This window comes from Mycteria americana, chromosome 3 (assembly GCF_035582795.1).
Source record: "Mycteria americana isolate JAX WOST 10 ecotype Jacksonville Zoo and Gardens chromosome 3, USCA_MyAme_1.0, whole genome shotgun sequence".
Taxonomy (NCBI): Eukaryota; Metazoa; Chordata; class Aves; order Ciconiiformes; family Ciconiidae; genus Mycteria; species Mycteria americana.
In genome coordinates, this window is record NC_134367.1 from 78,079,788 (window position 1) to 78,101,582 (window position 21,795).

Consider the following 21,795-nt stretch of genomic DNA (forward strand, 5'->3'; position numbering starts at 1 on the left):
TAACTTGCAGTGAAATTTGATCAAATTTATACTGAGTGTCCTGCTAAATGGTTACTTAAGTGTAGTGTCTGTGTTTCTGCTGAGGCAGCAGATTTTTAAATTAGTGTGTAGAGCAGCAGGGAAGGATGGTGAAATTAATTATTTAAGATAGGCCTGATACATACTTCTCTCATTCTAGGACAGAAAATTAGACTTAAAGAACGTAATTGTTTTATCATGTAGGTTCATTTAATTATTATATAGAAAACAAATGCTAATTAGTAGATTCTGGTAATGTAGCCTTTTAGGAAAGAAGAGGTGAAAAAAATCTGGTCAATAATTTCTTTGGGGACTTTCCAGTAGGTTAACCAGTCCTTTATTTTGGCGAGTGTCTCATTGATACTCAGATGCCTCATGATCCCAGTCCCTTCTGGATAGAAGACTACATCATGTTTGTTATACTATGGTCTCTTTTCTGTAAGTGAACTGTCATTACCTATAATTGCTTGTATACAGTTCTGAAACATGGCCCACATACAAAAATGGTAGATTCTGTTATTTATGCAAGGCATCTGAACAGTCGGGGGGGGGATAAAAAATGTGTAGGTTTTACCCCAGACTCCAGAAAACTCTTTTTATGGAAGCTGTTGTTTTGTTGTCTTGGGTTTTGGGGGGGTTTGTTTGGTTGTTTGGTTGGTTTTTGTTGTATGTTGGGTTTTTTTTTTTAATTAACCAACAACGGTTTTAGGAAGGTTTCTCTAACTATGCTATACATATAAATTGCTGAGATACCTATTTCTTGTGCAAATTGGTAAATAAGGTAAAGGTATTTTTATTGCAACCGTCTTCCAGAATTTAAGGTTTGGTTTTTTTAAAAAAGTGCTAGTAATACTTTCAAAACTAAATAACTGTTACTGTTAATGTCTCCTAATTTTAATATTAAGGATTTATAATCTGCCCCTGAAACATGCAGCAGAATAAAATTTCATAAGCAGAATAAAATTTCATAAAATTTCATTAAATAAGTTGAATATCATAAGAAACTTCTTTTGTGTTGCTACATTATGAAAAATAGGTGGTTCTTATTTGTCAAAATCTGTATGTTAAATACTGACCTTTAAGAATGTGATAAATTCCCAAAGCCAAAGAGGTGTGAATATCTTGAAACAAGAAGCTGGTTTAATTTTCTTTAACACAACCAATGCATCTTACTCCAGCTTCAACTTCCTTTCGTTGTTTTTTTTTTTTTTTTCCCCAAGAACTATAATGAATAATTAAAATAAGGCTTGCATATGTTTGAATTAAACTGGATGATTACACTGGAAAATTATGTGACTACATTTAAAACAAAAGTCAAATTATTATCACTTCTGCTGTTCTGGAGTAGTTACAAGAAACTGAAGTTGCGTGATTTTTAATGATTTACTAAGAATCCACTAATCTTTTGTAACTAAAGTTGCTAAGATTAAAGTAAGGAATTGATTACAAAATGAAAATCTGTTGCACGTATATTTTTCTGTAATAATTATGTGTGAAAAGTCTTTCAGCTAAATGTATGAGACTTTGTCTTTTAAGGCTTTTAAAATTATTTTTAATGCTAAATTTATGTTACGTAGAAATAATGATACAAACTGATAGAAGAAACTTTGATGCCTTCCGTCGGCTCTTATGTGACAGCACGAATACATGTTCAGGGCTAGCTGGAGTCCAAGCCGCCTTTTGTCATTTTATCATCAGACGAGTGCTTTAATAGCTGATGCTCTTACCTGGTAGACAACTCACAGTACGCACATACGGCTGCTGCTCGGCAGCACACACTCCTAACAGCAGCCTTCAACAGCAAGAATCGCTCGCCGCTCATTCTTGGGGCTGGAAGGGTTACTTGCCCGCGAGATAGCCACAGGTTACAGCTCGATTTGCGAATAAGGGAATGTGGTTAGTTGGTCAGGTGGGCCCAGCGGTGCAGCTCCCTGGGGAAGAGGCGCTCCTCAAAGGCCCTTTGTGCCAGCCTCCGCCAGGCAGCGCTGGCTTCTCGCTCCTGTCTCTGGAAAATAAGCACTGGCTGGTCTCTAAAAGCTGAAAAGAAAGCTCAATAAATAGCGAAGAAAGCCTTCTCCCTAGCAACACACTGCCTTGAGCAGCTTGAGCCTTCAAACGGAAGGTCATATGATTGACATATTTGTCCCCTAAAGAGAGTGCACACAATTCGTTTTTTCACTTCTCTGTATTTTTAAGCTGTGAGAAAGTGGGTTTTAGCCAGCCGTACAAGAGAGGAGACTAGCCAGTTGGAATACTACCACCCCCCCTCCTTCTGGACATCATCAGCTCTGAGAGTTCAAGAAGAACAGGAGAGTCATCTGTGGTGTTTATGGAAGAGTTAACTTTGATTTTTAAACAGTAACATTTATATTGGAGTACCAGTAAAATGCACATAAGACATATATGTGATACTATATTCAGCAGAGCTGTGGGTTGCTTGTGTAAGTGTAAGCAGCTGGAAGTAATTGTGAGCTTTTAGTACTCATTCACTTTTTAGCAGCTGTTGAGAATTACTGAATGTATATAGTGAGTGCATAGGTCCTTTTAGACTTTCAATGTTGTGTTTCCTCAGTTGAACTAGAAATTTAAAACTTAGGTCAGTTGAATTTTTGGGCATCTTACATTATAAAAAAATACTATTCTTTCTCTAGCTGGTAGCTTTATACAGAGTTCAAAATTAAACAGTTATTAGAGGACTCCACCTTAGGAGTTGTGTGTGTGTAGAAAAAGACAGTGTCAACAAAGCTGTGCCACTGCACTTTCTGTTATTTTGAAAATAAAACAATTTATGCAAATGTTTTGCAAAAGGGAAGGTAGGTGAAATGCAGAGGCAATTCTATTAATCGCATTTAGCTGTCATGACTCTTGTCAAAAATGTGACTACAGCAGTAAGTGTGACAGTCTAAAAAGCTATTGGAAGACCACTGCTCCCTGAATACTAATATTTTGCATTTGGATAAGCCTAAACATTCCTGGTTTTACTCTGTATTGTAATACATGAATTTATTTTAATTAGTCAGTATTACCTTTTCAGGACATCTCAAGCTGAAGATAAAAATGTCTTACAAGTTACTACTGCACCTTGAATTCCCATGTGGTAGTCTGCAGCCCTGAATCCTGTGTTTAATGAAACATATAAGCGAAGGTACACTTGAAAGATGTATACTAATTTACAGCAACAGTCTTTGTACTCCTTGTCACCAGCAGTTAGTTTTCTTTTGTTGCTCTGAAGAGAGAGACTTGTCACGTTCTTTCTACGTTACTAAATTTGATACGAAATGTCATTTTTCTTACACTTTTTTAAAATCTATTTCTGAGTGGGAACAGATTAAAAACATAATGGACATGTTTTCCATATGAAAACATGGGGTCATATTTCAGTACCATTTTGAGAATGAAAGGCTTCGTTTATGTACTAAAATACAAGCATAGCTGGAAACAAAATGAGCTGTCACTGGAGTCTCTAGATTTTGCAACAAAACACTAGTTTTGAAACCCCTTAATGGGGTTTGTCGCCCCCCCCCCCCCCCCCCCCCCCCCGATATCTGAGTTCAGTGTCTTTGCACTTAAAGGAAATTTACAGCCCATCAGAGTATATAAACTCAAACTTTTAATACAAACTTCCTGGGATGACAGAGGAAAAAGAAATGTTACAGGTTAGGCCAGACTTACCTACAAGTATTTTAATTAATCATTCCATTGTTATATTTCTAGCAACTGCCTCTAATCTGTACCTGTTAGAACAACCACCTTTATTATAAGTAGTTGCGTAGCATAAGTTCGTTAAATTATTTTTATAATTTACTTAAAACTCAGGATGGGTTAAAGCATTTGTCCCTATATAAGTAGAGCGTGTCAATGCAGTCTCGAAGTGTTTTGTCACTCAGTTTGTTCGAAAGGCTAGAGCTGGAATAAAGACCTGCATAATACAGGTCATGTTTGATTTCTGCTCTGTTCAGATTCCTAGGATGTTCATGGTACTCAAGATGTTGCTGGTAGAGCTGTATGTGGGAAATTTGTACCAGAGGCTTGCCTGGTAGTGTCTCATTCAGTGTGCTTACGGTGTAGCTCCTTCTTTCAGAATTAAACTAACCAGTGAGGAGGAATTTTGAATGTCTAGCATTCCAAACTTAGAAATACCAAAAATAAAATGTTTAGCTCTGAAAGTTTTTTTTACCTGGGCTTGCACATTGCTAAAAATATGTCTAATGCTTTAGATTGCATTACTGATAGCTATTTCATTTGAATCTTAATACAAATGTTAGCAAATGTCTGTGCTAACAAATAAATCTTAATGTATTTCAGTAGAATTCTGTCTTTTTGAAAACATTTTAGAAGGGTACTGTTTACATGGGTTTTTTTCTTTCAGGATTTTCAGGGGGTTGGTGTATATATATGTCATGAAAGATGTGTTCCTGTTCTGGAGCTTTATGAATTGCTGAAGCTGTTCTGTGTGGCGTATAGAGATTCTTGTCACTGATTTTATTAACACCATTAAAAGGTTGAGGTGTGAGGGAGAGAGGAATGATAATTCAAAAAAAAAAGCTAAACAAAAAGCAAATTCGGGAATGAAGTATTGTTGAATGTCTAGTATAACTGACCCAAGGGACCTTATTTCCTTGAAAGCCCAAAACCCTGTAATTTAAATATGAGCCCAATCATGTCTGTCCTAAAGAAATGTTGGGACAGACATAAAATCCATGACGGTCAAGCAGAATGCTACTGGTGGTGGTGATTCCCACCCCCCCCACCCCCCCCAGTATATTAACTAGTACCCAGAGAGTATACGGTGAAGCAGACCCATAAGTTCCACTTTGCTGTATTTCAGTCTGGCTTATAAAATGCGCTTCATGCTGATTTTCTGTACCTTATCTGTATTTTCTTCTTGCAGAAATGGAAAGTGGGGGAGGGAGGGCATAAGGACTCTTGAAAATATTACTGGTAAGCCAAGTATCATGATTAAACAGGGATATGTCAGATAAGGTGATGGGAAGTGTAAAAAGATACGCTGCCTTTTCCCCCTAGTGTATCTTTAACATTATGACCAATGAATTTGTCAAGTGAAACAGCATAGTCTTCTTTGCATATCATTTGAACTGAGAGCTTGCTTTGAAGAAGATAAGCAGACTGTGTTGCCCAGAAGAAATAATGATGCTAATTTATCTTTGCCTGTCCTCATAGGCATAGCAGTGTGTGTCAGTGTTGAAAAGGAAATAGAGAAATAACTGAGCTATAGCTTGCCACCTGTTCAATGCCACAGTATCGTTGATGGCATACAGGGCTCTAAGAAATATGGTTGGTCTTAAAGTAGTGATTTGTTTTACTTTGTCTCAGAAGTATTTGGAAAAGTTTCCTCTGATATAAGAATAGCTGCCAAATTATGCCAGAAAAACCTCTTCGGCAAATTCTCCTCAGCACGACAAAGCTGTGTTGTAGGCTTTCTGCTCCATCACCATCAGAAGTGAGTAATCAAGGATGAGAAAGTCTAAGTAACATGTTTACCAACAACTTCCAACTTCCAATATCTACATTCTGGGCACGGGAAACTTGGAAGTAAATTTTTTTGAGGGGAAGGGATTACTGAGTAACAGAGTAGTTTGCCAGGAGTAAAAGCCTTTACAGAAGTGAAATCTGATGTCTTGTAGTAGGTAATTGATTAATAGTTTAGGTACTCACATTCAGATTATTTTAAAAAGCTCTTTTCTTTATGTTTTACATCTGGTTACCTGTCATCTTGCCTAGGGTTTCATTGCTGTAGGTAATTCAGGCTTTTAACAACTTAGATATAAAAAAAGACCTGCCAAACATAGAATAGATTTTAAGCATGTATACCTTAGCTTCAAGGATTCCAATGTGTTTTAGCCTGTGAACTTTTATAATATATTTTACAATATATTCATGTCTGAGATCTGTTTTTTGTTTTAATACGTGTATGTCTAGGAATTTGTAGTATATTGTTTGTGAGGTTTTTTGTTTATAAATTATGAATGGAAGGTTTTTGTCGCTGAATGGAGACATTCATGTGTAAAGGCTGTTTAACTGGCGCATGGTATGTTAGGAATACTTACTGATCTACAAGTGAATTGCAGTGGAACATTTTTCTTTGTCAGGGAGATAAAAGCATTCCAGAGCCCGGAGAGTCCAGCGAGTGTCACAGCGCAAGCCTCCAAGCTGCAGCTGTGCAGCTATATAGCAGCTGGGGACTGTAGAAAGGCAGGGTGACAGACCCCTGAGCGGCAGCAGTGCCTCCTGGATGAGAAGGATAAGATCAGTAACAGCAAAATATTTCAGCGGTGCTATTGTGTTTTACCAAAATTCATATTAAATTAATAAATCGCAGGTGGCTTTTACTACACAGATATGCAGTTTAAAGAATAATTAAAGTCTTTGTATTTAATATGTGTATTTCCAGAGATATGGTGGTAGAAAAGTTATGTTTATTGTATGTGGCAATTGTAAATGACTTTTCTATTTGAGGAAGAGTTTTAAGTATCTATTCTTGTTCATTAGTATAGTGTTCTTCCATAACTGCCAAGTTCTCTGCCCTTCTGTTTGGAGTGTGTGTAAAATTATTTAATGCCTTACCTGTGTACTAAAAAATACAATGTGTTATTGGCAAAATTCTCTACCTGAAGTGAATGTGGAGAAAAGCATATAGACGTGGACAAAATGTGGTAGCTGGAAGAGGTCTCTCAGAGAGTGGCAGGAAAGGTGTCGAGCTGCTGTTGAGTATTGCTGTTTAACCAGAGGTGGTGTGGGGCAGGCAGGAAGGTAGTCTGCACCAGAAGTTGCTGAGGTGCTTGGAAGGTAAGTGCTGCTCTTTGGTGCTTTTGCGTTGCTGAGGCTGCCTGGTCATTCTTTCCATGAGCCTGGTGGGACAGGCTTGCTGCAGTTGGCTGGGGAAGATCAAGACTGATTTTTGGCCTCTGTATTTGCAGTTGGTTTATGCATCATTTTGCTTCACCATCATTTCCTCTTCCCACTTGCTGCTCCTGCTCTGATCCTGAAAGGATAGCCCTGAAACAGCTTACAAAGGACTGCTCCCTTAACCAAAGCCAGACTTGGCTGCATTTGGTGCAAGATAAAACTGTCTGCAGCCTTTCCGAGGGTTGGGCTCAGATCAGTTCATGAGAATTCAGCTGAAGTGCAGGGATGTGTGACAGGATTACAAAAGTGTCATCCAAAATGCATGACATTTGGAAGCTAGACTGTCAATGAAAGTCACTAACATCACCTAAATAAGTGTATCTATATTATTATGGATGTAGGAAAAAAGTATATTTGTTATATTTTCCAAAGTAATTACTTTAAAAGGAAAATGAGCATTATACGGGGAAAGTATGTTTGTACAGAAACGCTGAAAGCCTTCCCTGCCAGCGTTGGTAATAATGATAACCACAGTACGTTCTGAGACTTAGCCAGGTGAGACTGTGAGGCTCAAGGAACTCTGTCAGGATAAGGTATCCCTGCTATCCTACGAGTGAGTGGATTGTTTGGTTTGTGAATTAAGTCAGCTGCAGTCACCTTCCTTGTGGGTCACTTTGGGTCCAGCAGCTGTATGGCAGGGCAGTACGGGTACTGACTGACTCCACTGGATGCTGGCTCATGGATCTCTGCTCTGTAGTAAACGTTGCTACTTGATCCTTCTTTTCTTTTAAGATAGTATCTTTCTTTCCTTCTCTACTGTAATTTATTATAGGCTTCTCAGTTGACTGTACACAGAATCTAACAGTCTACCTGTTATCTCTGAAGACTGTTGCCATCTTCTGAAGTCTTCACTGACATGGCACAGTGAATGCACTTCCGTTTGGAGTCTGTATGCCTGTCTGTCTTCCACCTTGATACCATATCTATCTAGTGTGTGTATGTTTTGTGTATAAATAAGAAGCTAAACTGTATGATATGCTTAAGGGTGCACTGTATGCATATGAGAATGTGAGGCATTTAAGTGCCTAATAATAATTTCAGAAGCATTAGTTAAAAGAATTCTCTGAGGATCTTGGGGTATCTGAGGTTGAAGTATAGCTTAGACATTGATAATGAAAAGAATTCATTAAAAAAAATTAAATTGAGTGCTTTATCTGAACTCCCTATTTCATGACATGAAACAAGCTCTTGCTAATAGCAATTTATTACATAACTGCATTCCCCTTTTTTTTTATTTTTTTTAACAGACAGTATTGCCCAATGTAGGAGACAATTGTGGTCTTAATTGGGCATCAGTATGGTCAGTGTTGTGTATTTCGTTTGAAATTGTTTTATTTTGGGAAGTGTTTACTTCACTTGTAGTTGTTACTAACGTTTTGAACCTTGTGACTGTTAATCCGACTCTGATAAAGATTAGAAAATAAGTTACTTAAAATGATAGTGGTCACTGGCATTTGGTCTCCTTCAGGTCTTTTTATTGCTAGCCCAAGTAGAGCTGAGCTACTGTGAGGAGTACTGGCCGTGTGTTCACAAAACGGTGACCACTGTTGTTTGTGCACAGTTGGCTTTGCTAGGATTTACTGCTTGCATCTCTTCAGTATTTGTATTCAGTGAGCAGTTGCAAGTGCTTACATTTAAAGAATTGTGTTTCAAGATACCATTTAAGGTTTTTTCTTAATCTGCATGTTATATTGTACATGAGAAATACAAGGAAATCACTGGAGATTTAAGAGGATGAGAGGTTTGAGTCAATCACTTGAGCTTCAACTTAGTAATGCAAATCTGGCTTTAAGTGACCTTATTGATGTTTGCTTAAAGTAGTTTCCTCTTGGTACAAATGACTGAGCTTTGTTGTAGCTATTGTACAGGTAATGTACTGTCCCTTTAGAGATTGCCTTTGTATCCCTGATGCAACCTCTCTTTGCTTTAACAGAGAGTGCCTGCAGAAATGCCTGGAGCTAAGATAGATTGCATCGGTGTGCCTCATTTGATCATCTGTCAGCAAGGAAGAGAGAGGATAGGACAGGCAAAAACATGTGCCCATTGTTCTATCCCAGCTCTTGGAAATGTGAGGGTTTGGCTATTGGTGAATATGTTCAAGCGGAGAGCTTGATCCTGGAGAATGAATGAAGTGACAGCATATCTGAAAGGGTCCTGACCACTTCTGTGACTTACACCTTGAAGAGAGGTGGCAAGCGACTGTTGCAAATTTAGGATGTGAGGGGGTAGTAGGATTTCGAGCAGTACCAGTAGGGTGGTGCAAATAGTTCTAAGCACCCATGTCTTGGGGAGAAAGTATTGTATAATAAACAGTGCCATCTTCTGGGAGGAGTCGGAATGATGCCCTTGTGGTCAGCATTAAAGATGTTTTTCAAGTGGGTTGGTTTTTTTTTTTATTTTGGGTTGGGGTTTTTCTCTCTATCCAGTAAGTGCTTTGAAAAAGAAAATACCAGAAGTTGAAAGACAGTGTTAATGTCTAGTAATGCAAGTCCACATCTGTGAATTATCACTGATAACAGTCTTTAAGGAAAAGTTTTAAACTATGTTTTGGAGTCTGTTTAAAAGAACAAAAGTTTATCAGCTGCTGAGCAGTACTCCAGAGAAGTAAATCTCAAAAATAAAAGTTAAGGACTTGGTCTGTTTTGTATGCTGAAGTCCATTATTATTTTTGTAAACATACTTGGTAAAACCTAGATAATTGCAACATCTTTTCTCATAGGAAGCATAGTGACCTATAGGAAAATGTTAAAGATCCAAAGTAAGAATGATTACTTTGTCTGTCTTTTATTGCTTTGAAGTTGTTATAACTCCTTCTTTTGAGGATGTCAGAAGGGAAAAACGTTTTAGGTCTTAAAATTATTATCCTATAAATAGTTACATTTGGGAAATACTCACTGTGGTGCAAAATCTGGGATTAGAGTTACTAAAATTATCCTAGCCAGTGGAATGTAAGATTCAGCATTTACTGAGACTCATTAATGGTGTCAGATCAATCACCTGAACTCTTATTTGGAGGAAGTGAGCAATTTTAGTAACATTAATGGAACTATATGGGAGACGCAGCTGACATTGTGAGGAGGTTTTTTTGTTACACACTTTCAATTAAATAAATAAAGGAACCCAAGCAAAAAGCCAATAACAAAGTATAACCATTATGGATGGAGGGGAAAAGAGGAATCAATGTGTTAAAAATCTTTATTGCTAAAATAAATTAGTTAAGGTATATCCAGAGTGACAAAAATTTGTGAGCTCTGGATAGGCAGATAGGTTTGGAATTGGGTTTATTGCATCATGATTGTCTAAGTAATTTACCAGCAAAGATGCAATGGAATAAATTTCTTAACAAAAAATATTTTGCATGTGAATTGTAAGTCTCTTCTGAGTATGTCATGTTAAGCATGCTATAATCAGTACATTTTGTATTCCAGAGAGTCTCATTTTAATGACTACGGCGTCTGAGGTTTCTGGATAGTACAGTACTTAACTGTACAATTAATTTGTAGTTAAAATGGTAATTGAATGTGTATTTCCTTTTTCAATATTAGTGTTAGCTTGGTCTGTCACACAGTATTTAATATATAAAGATAATGTCTAACTTTCAGTATATTCTGAATGTTTAACAACAACATAAATTGTTACTGTGTGTAATCTTTGTGTTTATGCAAGTCCTCAGTATTACAGTTAGGACTTTCACTTCTGACATCTGAAAGTAATTTAGTGTTGACCCATCTTACCATGTTGATTTTAAGTTGTTGATAAAAATCAGATGTTAAAGTTTCCATTGCAAGGGGTGGTGGTCCGTGAGCATACCTCACACTAAGTACTATATTTGCTTAGATAAAATTTAAAAACTTTTTTTGTCTTGTAATTTAGTAAATTACTTTTCCGTAGTTTGGGAGTAAAGTATGTATGACAATATTTTGCTGCAAACTAGCCTGAAAAAATATTTCCCTATATACTTGGAACACTGTGTGTAGATAATCCTAGTAACTCTTAACTAGTTTGAGATGGTGTTTCACCGGTGCAGTTCTGTAATGGACACAAGTTATTTAACAGAATTTTTTTTTTGGCTATTGGTGGTGATTGTTATTCTTTGTGGCTTTTAATTCGGGGGGGGGGGGGGGGGTTTGTAATCACTCATGATCTTTGAAGTCCTAGTTCAAACCATCTTGTAAGAGTTGTAGTTTAACACAGATGAACAAATCTCTCTGAAGTCAGACTGTAAGATTTTCAGAATGAATGGCACAGTATGTTATTATCCAGGTTCCCATTAACTTGGAAAATGCTGTTCCAAATATCTGGAAAACACTGTGTGAATAGACAAGATAAGTAAAAATATAAGAAATCCTGTTTAGCAAAGGAAGAATGCAATGCAGCTGACACTGAAGCTGCCCTCTTTTCCATCTGACTGAGAATTTCAGCAGTGGCATTCAGTACCAGAAGCAAGGTGGTAACTTAACATTAAAGTAGATTCTGACTATCTCTCCTGGGTTTCCTATATCGTAATCTTGTTTTCTGGGTGATAGGATGTAGACTATGCAAATGGTAGTCTTTCTGGAAAGACAGATCAGAAAATGTCTGGTCTTAAAACTATAATTGTACTAATTAGAAATATTTTTGTTAGTAACTGAAAAAGTGTGCTTTTTCACTGAATACTGTGTAGTATTTATGGAAGCTGCAGGATACCAATGGAGCAGATAACTTCAGGGAAGTAATTTATATTGAAGAAAACCAAGAATAATGTATACTGTGTAAATGGTAGTTATATCCTAATCAGAATATATCTACATGTGCCAGCATTATGAATTCTGCCTTATAGCAGTTGTTGATGACCTGTTTGGAAAGCTACTCGAAGTTCGTTGTTTATTTTTGGTGCCCTGCGCCCCAAAGTAGTCACTATCAACTACAGTGGAGCAAGTTACAATAAATTGAAGTTGCTTAAAATTTGTGGTGTCTACTCTTCCTGTAGCCTAATAATACAATTTTTTAAAAGATCCCTTCAGGAGTACATGAAAACATTTCCTAAAACTTGAGAAAAAAATTCTTTAAACCATTTCTGTGAAACACAACTTACACTTAACCCTATTTTTATAATTTATGGTATGAGCCTTTTTCAAAACTCTTCTAAGATATTTATCAACACCACTTAATGATAGACAACAGGCAACTCAATTTTAAGGAAAAGTTGACAAAGCTTACTGGTTTTATGACGGATGGTAAGCAGGTATTTTGCTTGGTTAAAACTTTGAAGGCATTTTTTTCTAGGTTCCTTAGATCTTGTGCACTAGTGAATTAATAAGCCTGACTTTCGTCCTATCTTTTCACACACAGGCAGAAGGAGAAGACAGCCTTAAAAAGATGCAGCTGATGGAGCTTGCAATTCTGAATGGCACCTACAGAGATGCCAACATCAAATCACGTAAGCGTGTCATAAACTCGAGGGTCAATGCCATAGTAATGTTTGCAGGTTTCGATTCTTAAAGCTACTTTTTGGCAAATGTACAGTAGCCACTGTGCTGGAGAATGGAAGGCAGTAAAAAAACCAACAGAACAGTAGGTAGTCATTGGAAAATATGTTCTGGAGATAAGTTATGTCAGTTGGGGGGTTTTTAGGGTTTTTTTCCCCCCTCTTTTTTTAAACAGTATGTCTGGGTTGAAATATTTACAAATATCTAGTTTAAAAAAATTCAAACCTTAAGCCATATTTTTCTATTTTACAATCATTTTTTCCTTAATACCTATAAAAGACAATGGACTCCTTTTCAATTTTATTTTTAGAGATTTAATTTGAAAATGTTACAGATGTTCAGGATACTGTGAATACATTTTTCTGTATTATATTCCTTCCTTTCATCTTGCTTGCATGTGTCCCCCCAATATTATGTTTTTCCAACAATTCATCAACTGATTTCACAGCTGAGTTCACAGGGATCAGTGATGTAATGAGCCATTTTTATGATTTCTTCCATTACATTTGTGTGAGAATGCTTTTGCAAGCGCATGTATGCACAGGTTTACACTTGAAAATTAATTACATACACCTACTAATGAGAGCATATACCTATTATGTCTGATACAAATTATTTTCTCTAGTTGAAAAGCTAATTTCTCCTCCTGAAAATGTAGTTGCTGATACTGTTCCAAAGTAAATTTTTGCTGTAGCTGTGATACAGATGTCAAATGTAAGCACAGTTAAATCAGTCTTTTCACTAAGGGCCTACTGATATTTGCAAATTTGTTTCTCCACACAGTTACCATTTCAATGTTGAATATGTTTAAAGGTTGGAATGCAGTTAGGTCAATTTGAGAGTGCTTACACCAGTGTAATTATTCTGATTTGAAAAGAGACATAAGCAAGGGCTTTTACCGCTACAATGGTAGTAGTAAATCTTTTAGCCCTACTGAACATTCTAATATTTAAAGCTAGATCAGTTTTAAATATATTGTAGTCTCTAAAGTATTGCAAATTTATGAGTAAAATAGCTTTCAGATTAGCTTAAACTGATGCAAACTTGCATAGAAACCTTTATATTAATTTGAGCAATTTCTTTGATCTATTCCCATTGGTCTATTGTATCAGTGTAAGTGGGAAGATGGATTTTCTTTTTCATTTTTTGACTAGAGATTGCCACACTAATACTCACTTTTTGATAATAAGACAATTTCACTGTTTGTGTTTTGATTTTACTGAAAACGTGAAGATATAGAAGCCATACTGGTTTATTTCTGTTTAAGAAAGGAAATTAAAATGTTTGAGGGTTCTTCTTTAATTATACATTAAGTCTGAGCACTTTTGTTTAAAAAAAAAAAAAAATTAAAAACCACAACAGTCTCAAATCTGAAAATTTCCCCCCCCATTTCTCTTTTCAGACCACCTGTAAGTTAATTAAATCAATGTAGATCAACAGTAGTGCATAGAAATCTATAAATTATGACCCTTTAAGATTGACTGTTACCAGCTGATGTGTTAGTGTTTTAAGTTATTCTTGTGTGCCAACAGGCTTCAAATAACACTTAATGAAATGTGCTAGCACTGTTTTTTTTAAAAAAAAAAAAAAAAAAAGGCACCTATTTTCTTTAACTTAAGCAAGGCCATAGTGAACTTCTAATACAAAGAAAGTTTTATTTTGGGGAATTTGATACAGAAATCACTTTTGAGTCTATTTTATTCATGCTAAAGTAGGAGAGGAGATGCATTGTGTTTCTAGGTCATCTTTAACTTCACTGTTCCTGGAAACTGGAATTGTGTATATGTTTAAATACAATTTTAAGATGTATAAAAACTGTAGACTCATACGGTAGCTCTGCATAACTGAGTATCTGTGGACTCTATAGTTGCACTAAATTTTGTACTCTGTATTTGATTATGACAGTATTTTCCTCGTATCTCCTGCATGCATCTCAGTCTCATGCAGTCTTGATAGCATAAATGAAGAAATGTGGTCTAAATGGAGCTTTTGTGCTGTGTAACCTGTTTGAGAAATCTACCTCACTGTTTTACAATGGCTTTTTTATTTTGCATGTTCATACTTAATCACACTGGAAAATGGAAAGCTGTTTGCATTTGAATGGTGTGCTTTGGCACTGTGTGATCAGCGCATGTACTAATGATTTCCTTTTATTTTTCTTCTTTCCTACTTTTCCCCTTTTTTCCCATTCTTTCCACGTTTTGTACTGCTATCTCCATACTTTCCTCTGAATTTCTTTGCTTACTGTAGCAGCCCTTGCCTTTTCTCTTGCAGCAACAGCCCAGGCTCCAAGGATTATTACTGGGCCTGCGCCTGTTCTCCCACCAGCTGCCCTGCGTACTCCTACGCCAGCTGGCCCTACCATAATGCCTTTGATCAGACAAATACAAACCGCTGTCATGCCAAACGGAACTCCTCATCCCACTGCTGCAATAGTTCCACCTGGACCCGAAGCTGGTTTAATTTACACACCATATGAATACCCCTACACGCTGGCACCAGCTACATCAATCCTTGAGTATCCTATTGAACCTAGTGGTGTATTAGGTAAGATCTTTGTATGCGGATGACTGGAGAATATATTGCTTATGCTTTTGTGATATTTGCAAGGTAGAGGTCATGGGGCTCAAAGAAAAAAATTTGAAGCAACAATCTTATCTCAGGTATATCAAAACTACCTAGGAAAACTGCTCAAATGGTGTAACTCTTAAAGATTTTAACATGTTTTGCGTTATTAAATATGTGTGTTTAGTATATTAATAAGATTACTGAAAATAAAATCTTAATGTTTGTATAACACTAGATGGTGGATACATAGGTAAGGGAAAAAAAAACCAAATACAAGTTGACATCTATTATATCTCATTTGGGCTCCCATAAATACCAGATTTCTTTGTGCTTTCTTCAACATAAATTAATTTCCAGTAATCTTTGGAAGAGAGACCTTCCTATTTTGCGATACCTTTTTAGCAGCAAAACTGGAGAGAATGTAAAGGTCTTTTTTCAGTTTGTTGGGGTTTTTGCTTATTTTTGCTTTTGCTTATTTAGTACACAACTGTTAAATCTCTCCTCGGCGTCAGAAAGCTGTAAATCATTTTGCAAATAGAAAATAATTTCAGTGAATGAATATAAAGCAAACTAAGTTCTGACCAAAGGATGATACAATTAGTAACTTTACTGATGGCTTCTTTTATATACATTGGATTGAAATGTCCATCGTTCCTAATATTTCAGACTGTTGACTTGCTGTGTGAAGGCGAGAATGATAAAGTAGCCGTGATAATTCAGTTAACTGGTCAATATGGAACAAGCAGTTCCAATAGTTTCTTCCTTTCCTACCCTCTACAGAATCTAAATAATCCTTTCTCTTCAGCTTGTTCTGAGTTGCATATGACCTTGGTGCTGCATAATGTTGATTTTATAGGACTTTGATCTTTGTTCAGTGGCAGTTATTGATTTACACAAATTCTAAACATCTCTAATGAACGCTGGACAATAAGGTTCAAAGTCAGTATTTTTGTTGAAAGTATTGCAAAAAATCAGTGTTTCACTTACGTGACAAATACTTGTTGAGTTATCTGTATGTGTGCATGTTCCCAAGTTGTATTTTATACAGTAAAAAAGAAAATGTATTTCAGACTTCTGCTTTTCAGGATTAGTGAATCAATAATAAAAATGTTCGTAGGACAAAAGTATGCAGTAGGATCTGTCTTTGAGCAGCTTGTGGTTGTTGTCTGTTACCCCATAGCCAAAACTCAGTGAGCATATGATAATGTTATAATTTATTAATTTCCCACAAACATGCAAATGTTCTCCCCAGCTCCTCCACCCCCAATCTGCGAGTCCACTTGTGATACGTCCTGGGGTAAAGTCACAGTTACAGGCATCGTCACAGTAGCTATCAGTTGCTGGTTAGTGGCAAACCCCTCTCCTGAATTCAGTTAATAGCAAGTAAAGAAATACATCATTCCATAGTAATAATTTAATACGATACAGGGAACTTTGATTTCTCACAGGATTTTCTATAAAGAGAAAGGAGGGGAAAATTACTCCTAAAATGGCATCTGAAACCATTGCATACTTTTGGGCTTAGCGCTGAGAGCACAGATGTATTGCCCAAAACGGATCTCACCAAATAACATTATTTAAAGAAGGAAAGGACAGGGATGACAGACAGACAGACCATAGCCCCACTTAGGTAGCATAGAATCAATAACTCTTCATACATCTGCTCTATTATCTGAGCAGTTGTATAGAGTTAATTCAATTAGATTAGTTTTTCATTGAGCTTTATTTCTTAATATACTCATTCTCATTAATAGTATGCTGTATTTTGTCCATTTTTGTGGTGGACATTTGAGATGTCTTAAAATAATTCTGTTAAAAATGGCAGAGAAATGCATCCCTATTAGTATTTTGGGGGATATTTGTGTTGGGATCAAATTTTAGTTGGTGACTAACTTTTAATTCCCTTCCTTTTATCTTCAGGTATGGCTTTCCCAACGAAAGGCTAAGAATTCAAGAACGGTCTTAACTGATCCTTCATCAGATCTGAATTTTAACAAATGCTTAGTTTCAGCAGCCTTGAAAAAAGCTTGGCCTAGCAGTCAGTGACTTACTTGCACTTTTTTGCACATAGATTTAAAATAAAATAGTGCTATTAATTTGGATTAGCTCCTATTATTACAGAGTAGCTGTAATTTATGAGTGTATAGTAGTATACTGACTGCTAAGTGTTCTATATAGTGTTTGCTTTACTAATCACCTAATTCATTGCAGTTCATACTTATTGACTTAAAGTTTAAAATCACAATCTGTAGGCTTGAAGAATTGCTTTAAAACTTTTTTTTTTTGTGGTAGAACTGGAAGTGATCTTAAGATTAGCAAATAAATGTCAGTATTAAAAGATGGCATTATTTAAAATAGTCCTGCTGCAAGAAAGGCACTTCAGTGAATATGTGACTAGTAAAGCTTAAATGTGCTTGGGTCTAATAGATTTCATGAAATACTGTAATTTTGGGATTGTAAATGAATGGATTAAACAGGTTAAGGCCAGGATGTTTAAAATAAATGCAATATTAATCTGCACAGATAAACTTCTCTTTAAGATTAAGATTTGAAACTACTGTGCCTTAACTTGTTGCTTTTCTTAAAATGAACTTTTGTAGTTAATGATCATTTAAATCCATTTTGATAAACCTGCTGTTAATGTTTTCTTTGAATGTTTTCTAACTTTGTCTTGGTAATTGCAATTTAACTAGGTGCGGTGGCTACTAAAGTTCGAAGGCACGATATGCGTGTCCATCCTTACCAAAGGATTGTGACCGCAGACCGAGGTTAGTTTAGTTCTGCAGTTCTTGTTTGTAAGAAGTGCTTTGAGTGTACATGAGATTTGCAACACCACAGCTGGTTAACCAAATACCATATTTTGACCCATTCATTATTTTTTCAAAAATCTGAATAGTTAATATTTTAGAGCTTTGGGAATGCTTGCAGTTTTAAACACATTTTGTAAACTTGGCTTTCCCAGCTCAATTAAATACATAAACTTTGTGATCTATTTAATATAAACGCTATAACGGATTCCCTTTTAAAAACTATTTAAAGCTCCATCTGCATTAGGAAACACTATGAATTCAGTGCTGCAGTAATTAATTTGGTCGTGTCCCGTCCGTCCATCCCCTCCCCCCCCAATTTGTTCTTTTAATTGATGTGGAAATATCAGATTGGTGTTGCAAAATAAAATGAATGGATGGTTGCTTAATGAGAAAGAAGTAAAGGAATAAATGCCTCCTGTCTGTGTCTGGAGAAATCTGAAGATTTAGATTCCTTTTTTCCCAATAAACTTTTGAGCCACTGTACTGTATATTATGAGGAGGATGCATGTTCTCAGATACCTGACTGAATTCAGAAAGGTAAGGGCTGTGAAGATAATACTTCAAAAGTTGTTTGAGTTTGAATTACTAAGGGTGGGGGAAGGGAGGGTGTTTTGGTTTTTTGCCAAAATCTGTTTCTTGGTATTTGCCTTTTGCTGCTAAAATGTGTAACCTGAAGGAGAAGCAACTTTTGAAGTCCTGTTGGTGAGATGACATCCAATATTTGGGCATCTCTCTTTAACCCTTGAATGGAAAGTAAATCTTCATTTTTCTCCTGTTCCTCAAGTGTAATGCCTTTGGACCCCTGAATGAAGTATTTAAGCTTATTGAGAAAAGTTATTATTTTCGGTTTATTGACATTGGCTAGGAAGCAGTGTGTGGGCTGAATTCTTATCCCATCCCTGCTGCTGACTCACTGTGGGTTTCGGCAAGTCATTAATCTCTCTGTGTATGTTTTCCCATCTGTAAAATAAGGATAATAATACTTCCCTACCTCACAGGGGTGTTGTGGGGGTTCTTGTTTTGTACAGGGCTTTGAGGATGCAAAGCGTTATGTGCTAAGTATTATTATTCTGCTCTCATCAAAATCAGTGTTGTGCAGGCTTCCATGATATTGTAATATTCAAAAGTCAAATTCAGGTGACAGATCTGACATCTCCTAACATTGACTACGCTTCACTTCTCACAACCTCCCATAAATTAACTACAAGAAACAACACACATTTCAGTCAGTACAGTAAAAAGGGCCCTCCTGGATATTTCCTATATTTATATAACACTTTCATCTTTCATATGTAAGGATCTTACACTTTACGGAAAGTGTAAAGCTGATAACAAGACATTACTTAAGTTTTCTAGAAAATTGCTTCTTCATTTATATTACCACACACTATTTACAGCCCATTGGCTTGTCCTCATTTCTTCAGAACTCTTCAATGGGCAACAGGGTAGAATCAGAATAAGGTCATAGCCCATGTTTACAAAAAAAAAAAAAGGAGGGAAAGAAATAAAAAAGGAAATAGAAAAAAGAATAAAACCTGTCTCTGTCGAGAGTAATGAGTGGTAAGGATTTGGTTATCTTTGAAAGTTTGACCTGATGTTGCAAAAATCAGTTTTTGCTAATGGTCTTTCATAATCTGCAGTGGTAGTTTCAGGTGACAGGCGAGACTACCTTTCTGTTTAATTAGATATTTTCCTGAGACAACTAGTAAATACACTGATAAAGCATGAGGGGTGGGGGGTGGCTGGAATACCAATTTATAGTTTAAGTTCATCATTGTAATGTTTACTCTACATAGATTTTAAATATTTTGGAAGGTCCTAGATGTTTCATCTGGGTCACTTATAAGTAATTGAAGTTAATGGTATAATTTCACCTTTTTTTAAAATACAACCATTTTCTAATAATTCAGTGTTCATATCTAGCCATATTGGAAGCCCACTGTCTTAAGTAAATGAATAAATACACATGGCTTATCTCCTGTGGAATAAGGCATGCATACCTCTGTCTTTTAGCATGAAGACCATGCTGATATTTCAGGAGAACGTTATTTTAAAGTCTTATCTAAATAATCCCAGTGTGTATTAAGAAACTGACACAAAGTTAATTTTACAACTGTACTTCATTGTATTTTGAATTTGAAATCCTAGATTATCACTGCACAGATTTAACAGTTTCACAAAAGGTTTTGAAGAGATCTTTGTTCAGCAATAAACCAGTTTCTTTTAATGTGTTAAAATTATGTTGTAGAATTAAAATACTATCAGCATTTATCATATTCACCTATTTGGTTGTTCTGTCACCAATATACTTCTATAGCTATAGCCATGAAAAACAATGTCAGCAAACCGAAATACTTTTTTTTCAATGCAGAAACTTTTTTTTATATAGTTAAATGTCACTAAATCTATTTTTGCATTCATTGGGTCTAAAGTTTTTTTTTAAATTCTAAATCGACTTTCAGATGACTTTGTAGTACTACTGCATTCACTTTTTAAGTAGGTTTTTATTCTTTGCGTAGTGGTTTTTTTTTTTTTTTAGAGATAAGCACTGCATTTAAAGCAAGAATCCCCAAATGTGTAAATGTTTTACTCTTACAACTAAGCATTTAGAATTGGTGAAGGGTTGAAAAATATAGCTCATTTTAACTCAGAATAAAACCCCAGTTTATGAATAATACAAAATTGAATTTGATGCATATAACAGAGAGACTGACTGATTTAATTGTAATAAACTGTAAATGGTGTTGCACAGTTGACAAACCTGTGTGTACTGTAGAAGGCCAGAGACTTGGCAGAGGATGTATCACAGGTGTACTGGTATTTTTAAAAAGTAGCTTGCTTTCATTATAAACTCCACAAGAAATATTAATGCTGAGAATTTTCTTGAATGTTTTATCCAAACCAACTGTCACATAATTTATATATAAATTTTAATACCATTTAATCAAAATTGTAATCAGTATCAAAATGCTTTAAGAGTCTGTGTTTCTAGTATACCTGTAAAGTGGTGAGATTGTGCCACATAAAATATTTATTTTTATTTTTGCTTATTTTTGAAACAGCCGTTTTAATTTAAACAAATCCCACTTAGCATGATTCTGAAAAAATTCAGGGAGCATGTGGTCTCATTTACGTTACAGTAGTAATTTTTTGTAGTGTTATGAACTGTATCCTAAATGATAGGCCATTTTTATTATGTGAAAGTAAATCAGCCCACAAGAAAGATTGCTCAGTCAATGCTATCTGTGAATATTACACCTACTGGACTTCATTTTATGAAATGGCACAAATCTGACTTTGCACTGAATACCTTTCTCACTTTCATCTCCTCTGCCTTAGTCAAAATGGCAACAGTACAAAAACTTTATCAACCTCAGAATTTATTAGCTATAATTAAGCTGTTGAATGAGTCTTAAAAAAATATTAAAAAAAAAAAATCATACTACTGTTAAGTGGACCAAGTTTGGTGAAGGAGAATGTGAGAGAATGATTAAAGAAGGAACAGCTCAAGAACATTGGGAATGATAACTTTCCACTTGAGAACTTTTTTATGTTTTACTGTAATTTGTTTGTGTTTTTGGGTTTTATTTTTGTTTTGTTTTGGTTTTTTGTTTTTTTTGAGGGGGTTTTTTTGCAAAAGAAAATAGTATTTACAGGTGGCTTCTTTTAAAATATAAAAATATAAAGCAGGAATGTATATGAAATGTCAGATTTTATTGTATTTGCAGAGTATTAGCTTTGAAAATGAATAAAGAGAGCTGTTTGTAGTTTTAAAATGCCTTATTAGTATCAATTAGATATTTTCTCTATTTTTTGATGTACTTAGAGCTTTTTAAGTATAGACTTTAAAATGGCAGGACTTTTACAGTGTTTACATGCAAGTGCATTTTATAAGTGTCCTATATGTGTAAAATAGTATTTCGAACAGGAAAATGCTGGCTAAAGTAGCAGGCTGAGCATTTTCCTGGTTCCCACGATGATGCCTACGTTGCTAGACTACAGTT

General features: G+C 35.7%; 1 protein-coding gene across 10 annotated transcripts in view; it reads left to right on the forward strand.

The window, feature by feature from the left end:
• Nucleotides 1-21,795, forward strand: part of QKI (QKI, KH domain containing RNA binding) — a 162,589-nt gene that overhangs the window by 137,778 nt on the left and 3,016 nt on the right. For 3 of the 10 annotated variants that reach the window (XM_075499099.1, XM_075499107.1, XM_075499102.1), the window contains 3 exons: nucleotides 12,277-12,364; nucleotides 14,664-14,960; nucleotides 17,675-17,749. In XM_075499099.1, the coding sequence (XP_075355214.1) occupies nucleotides 12,277-12,364; nucleotides 14,664-14,960; nucleotides 17,675-17,749 (460 nt within the window). The other 7 variants (XM_075499101.1, XM_075499104.1, XM_075499100.1 and 4 more) reach the window with 6 other exon arrangements.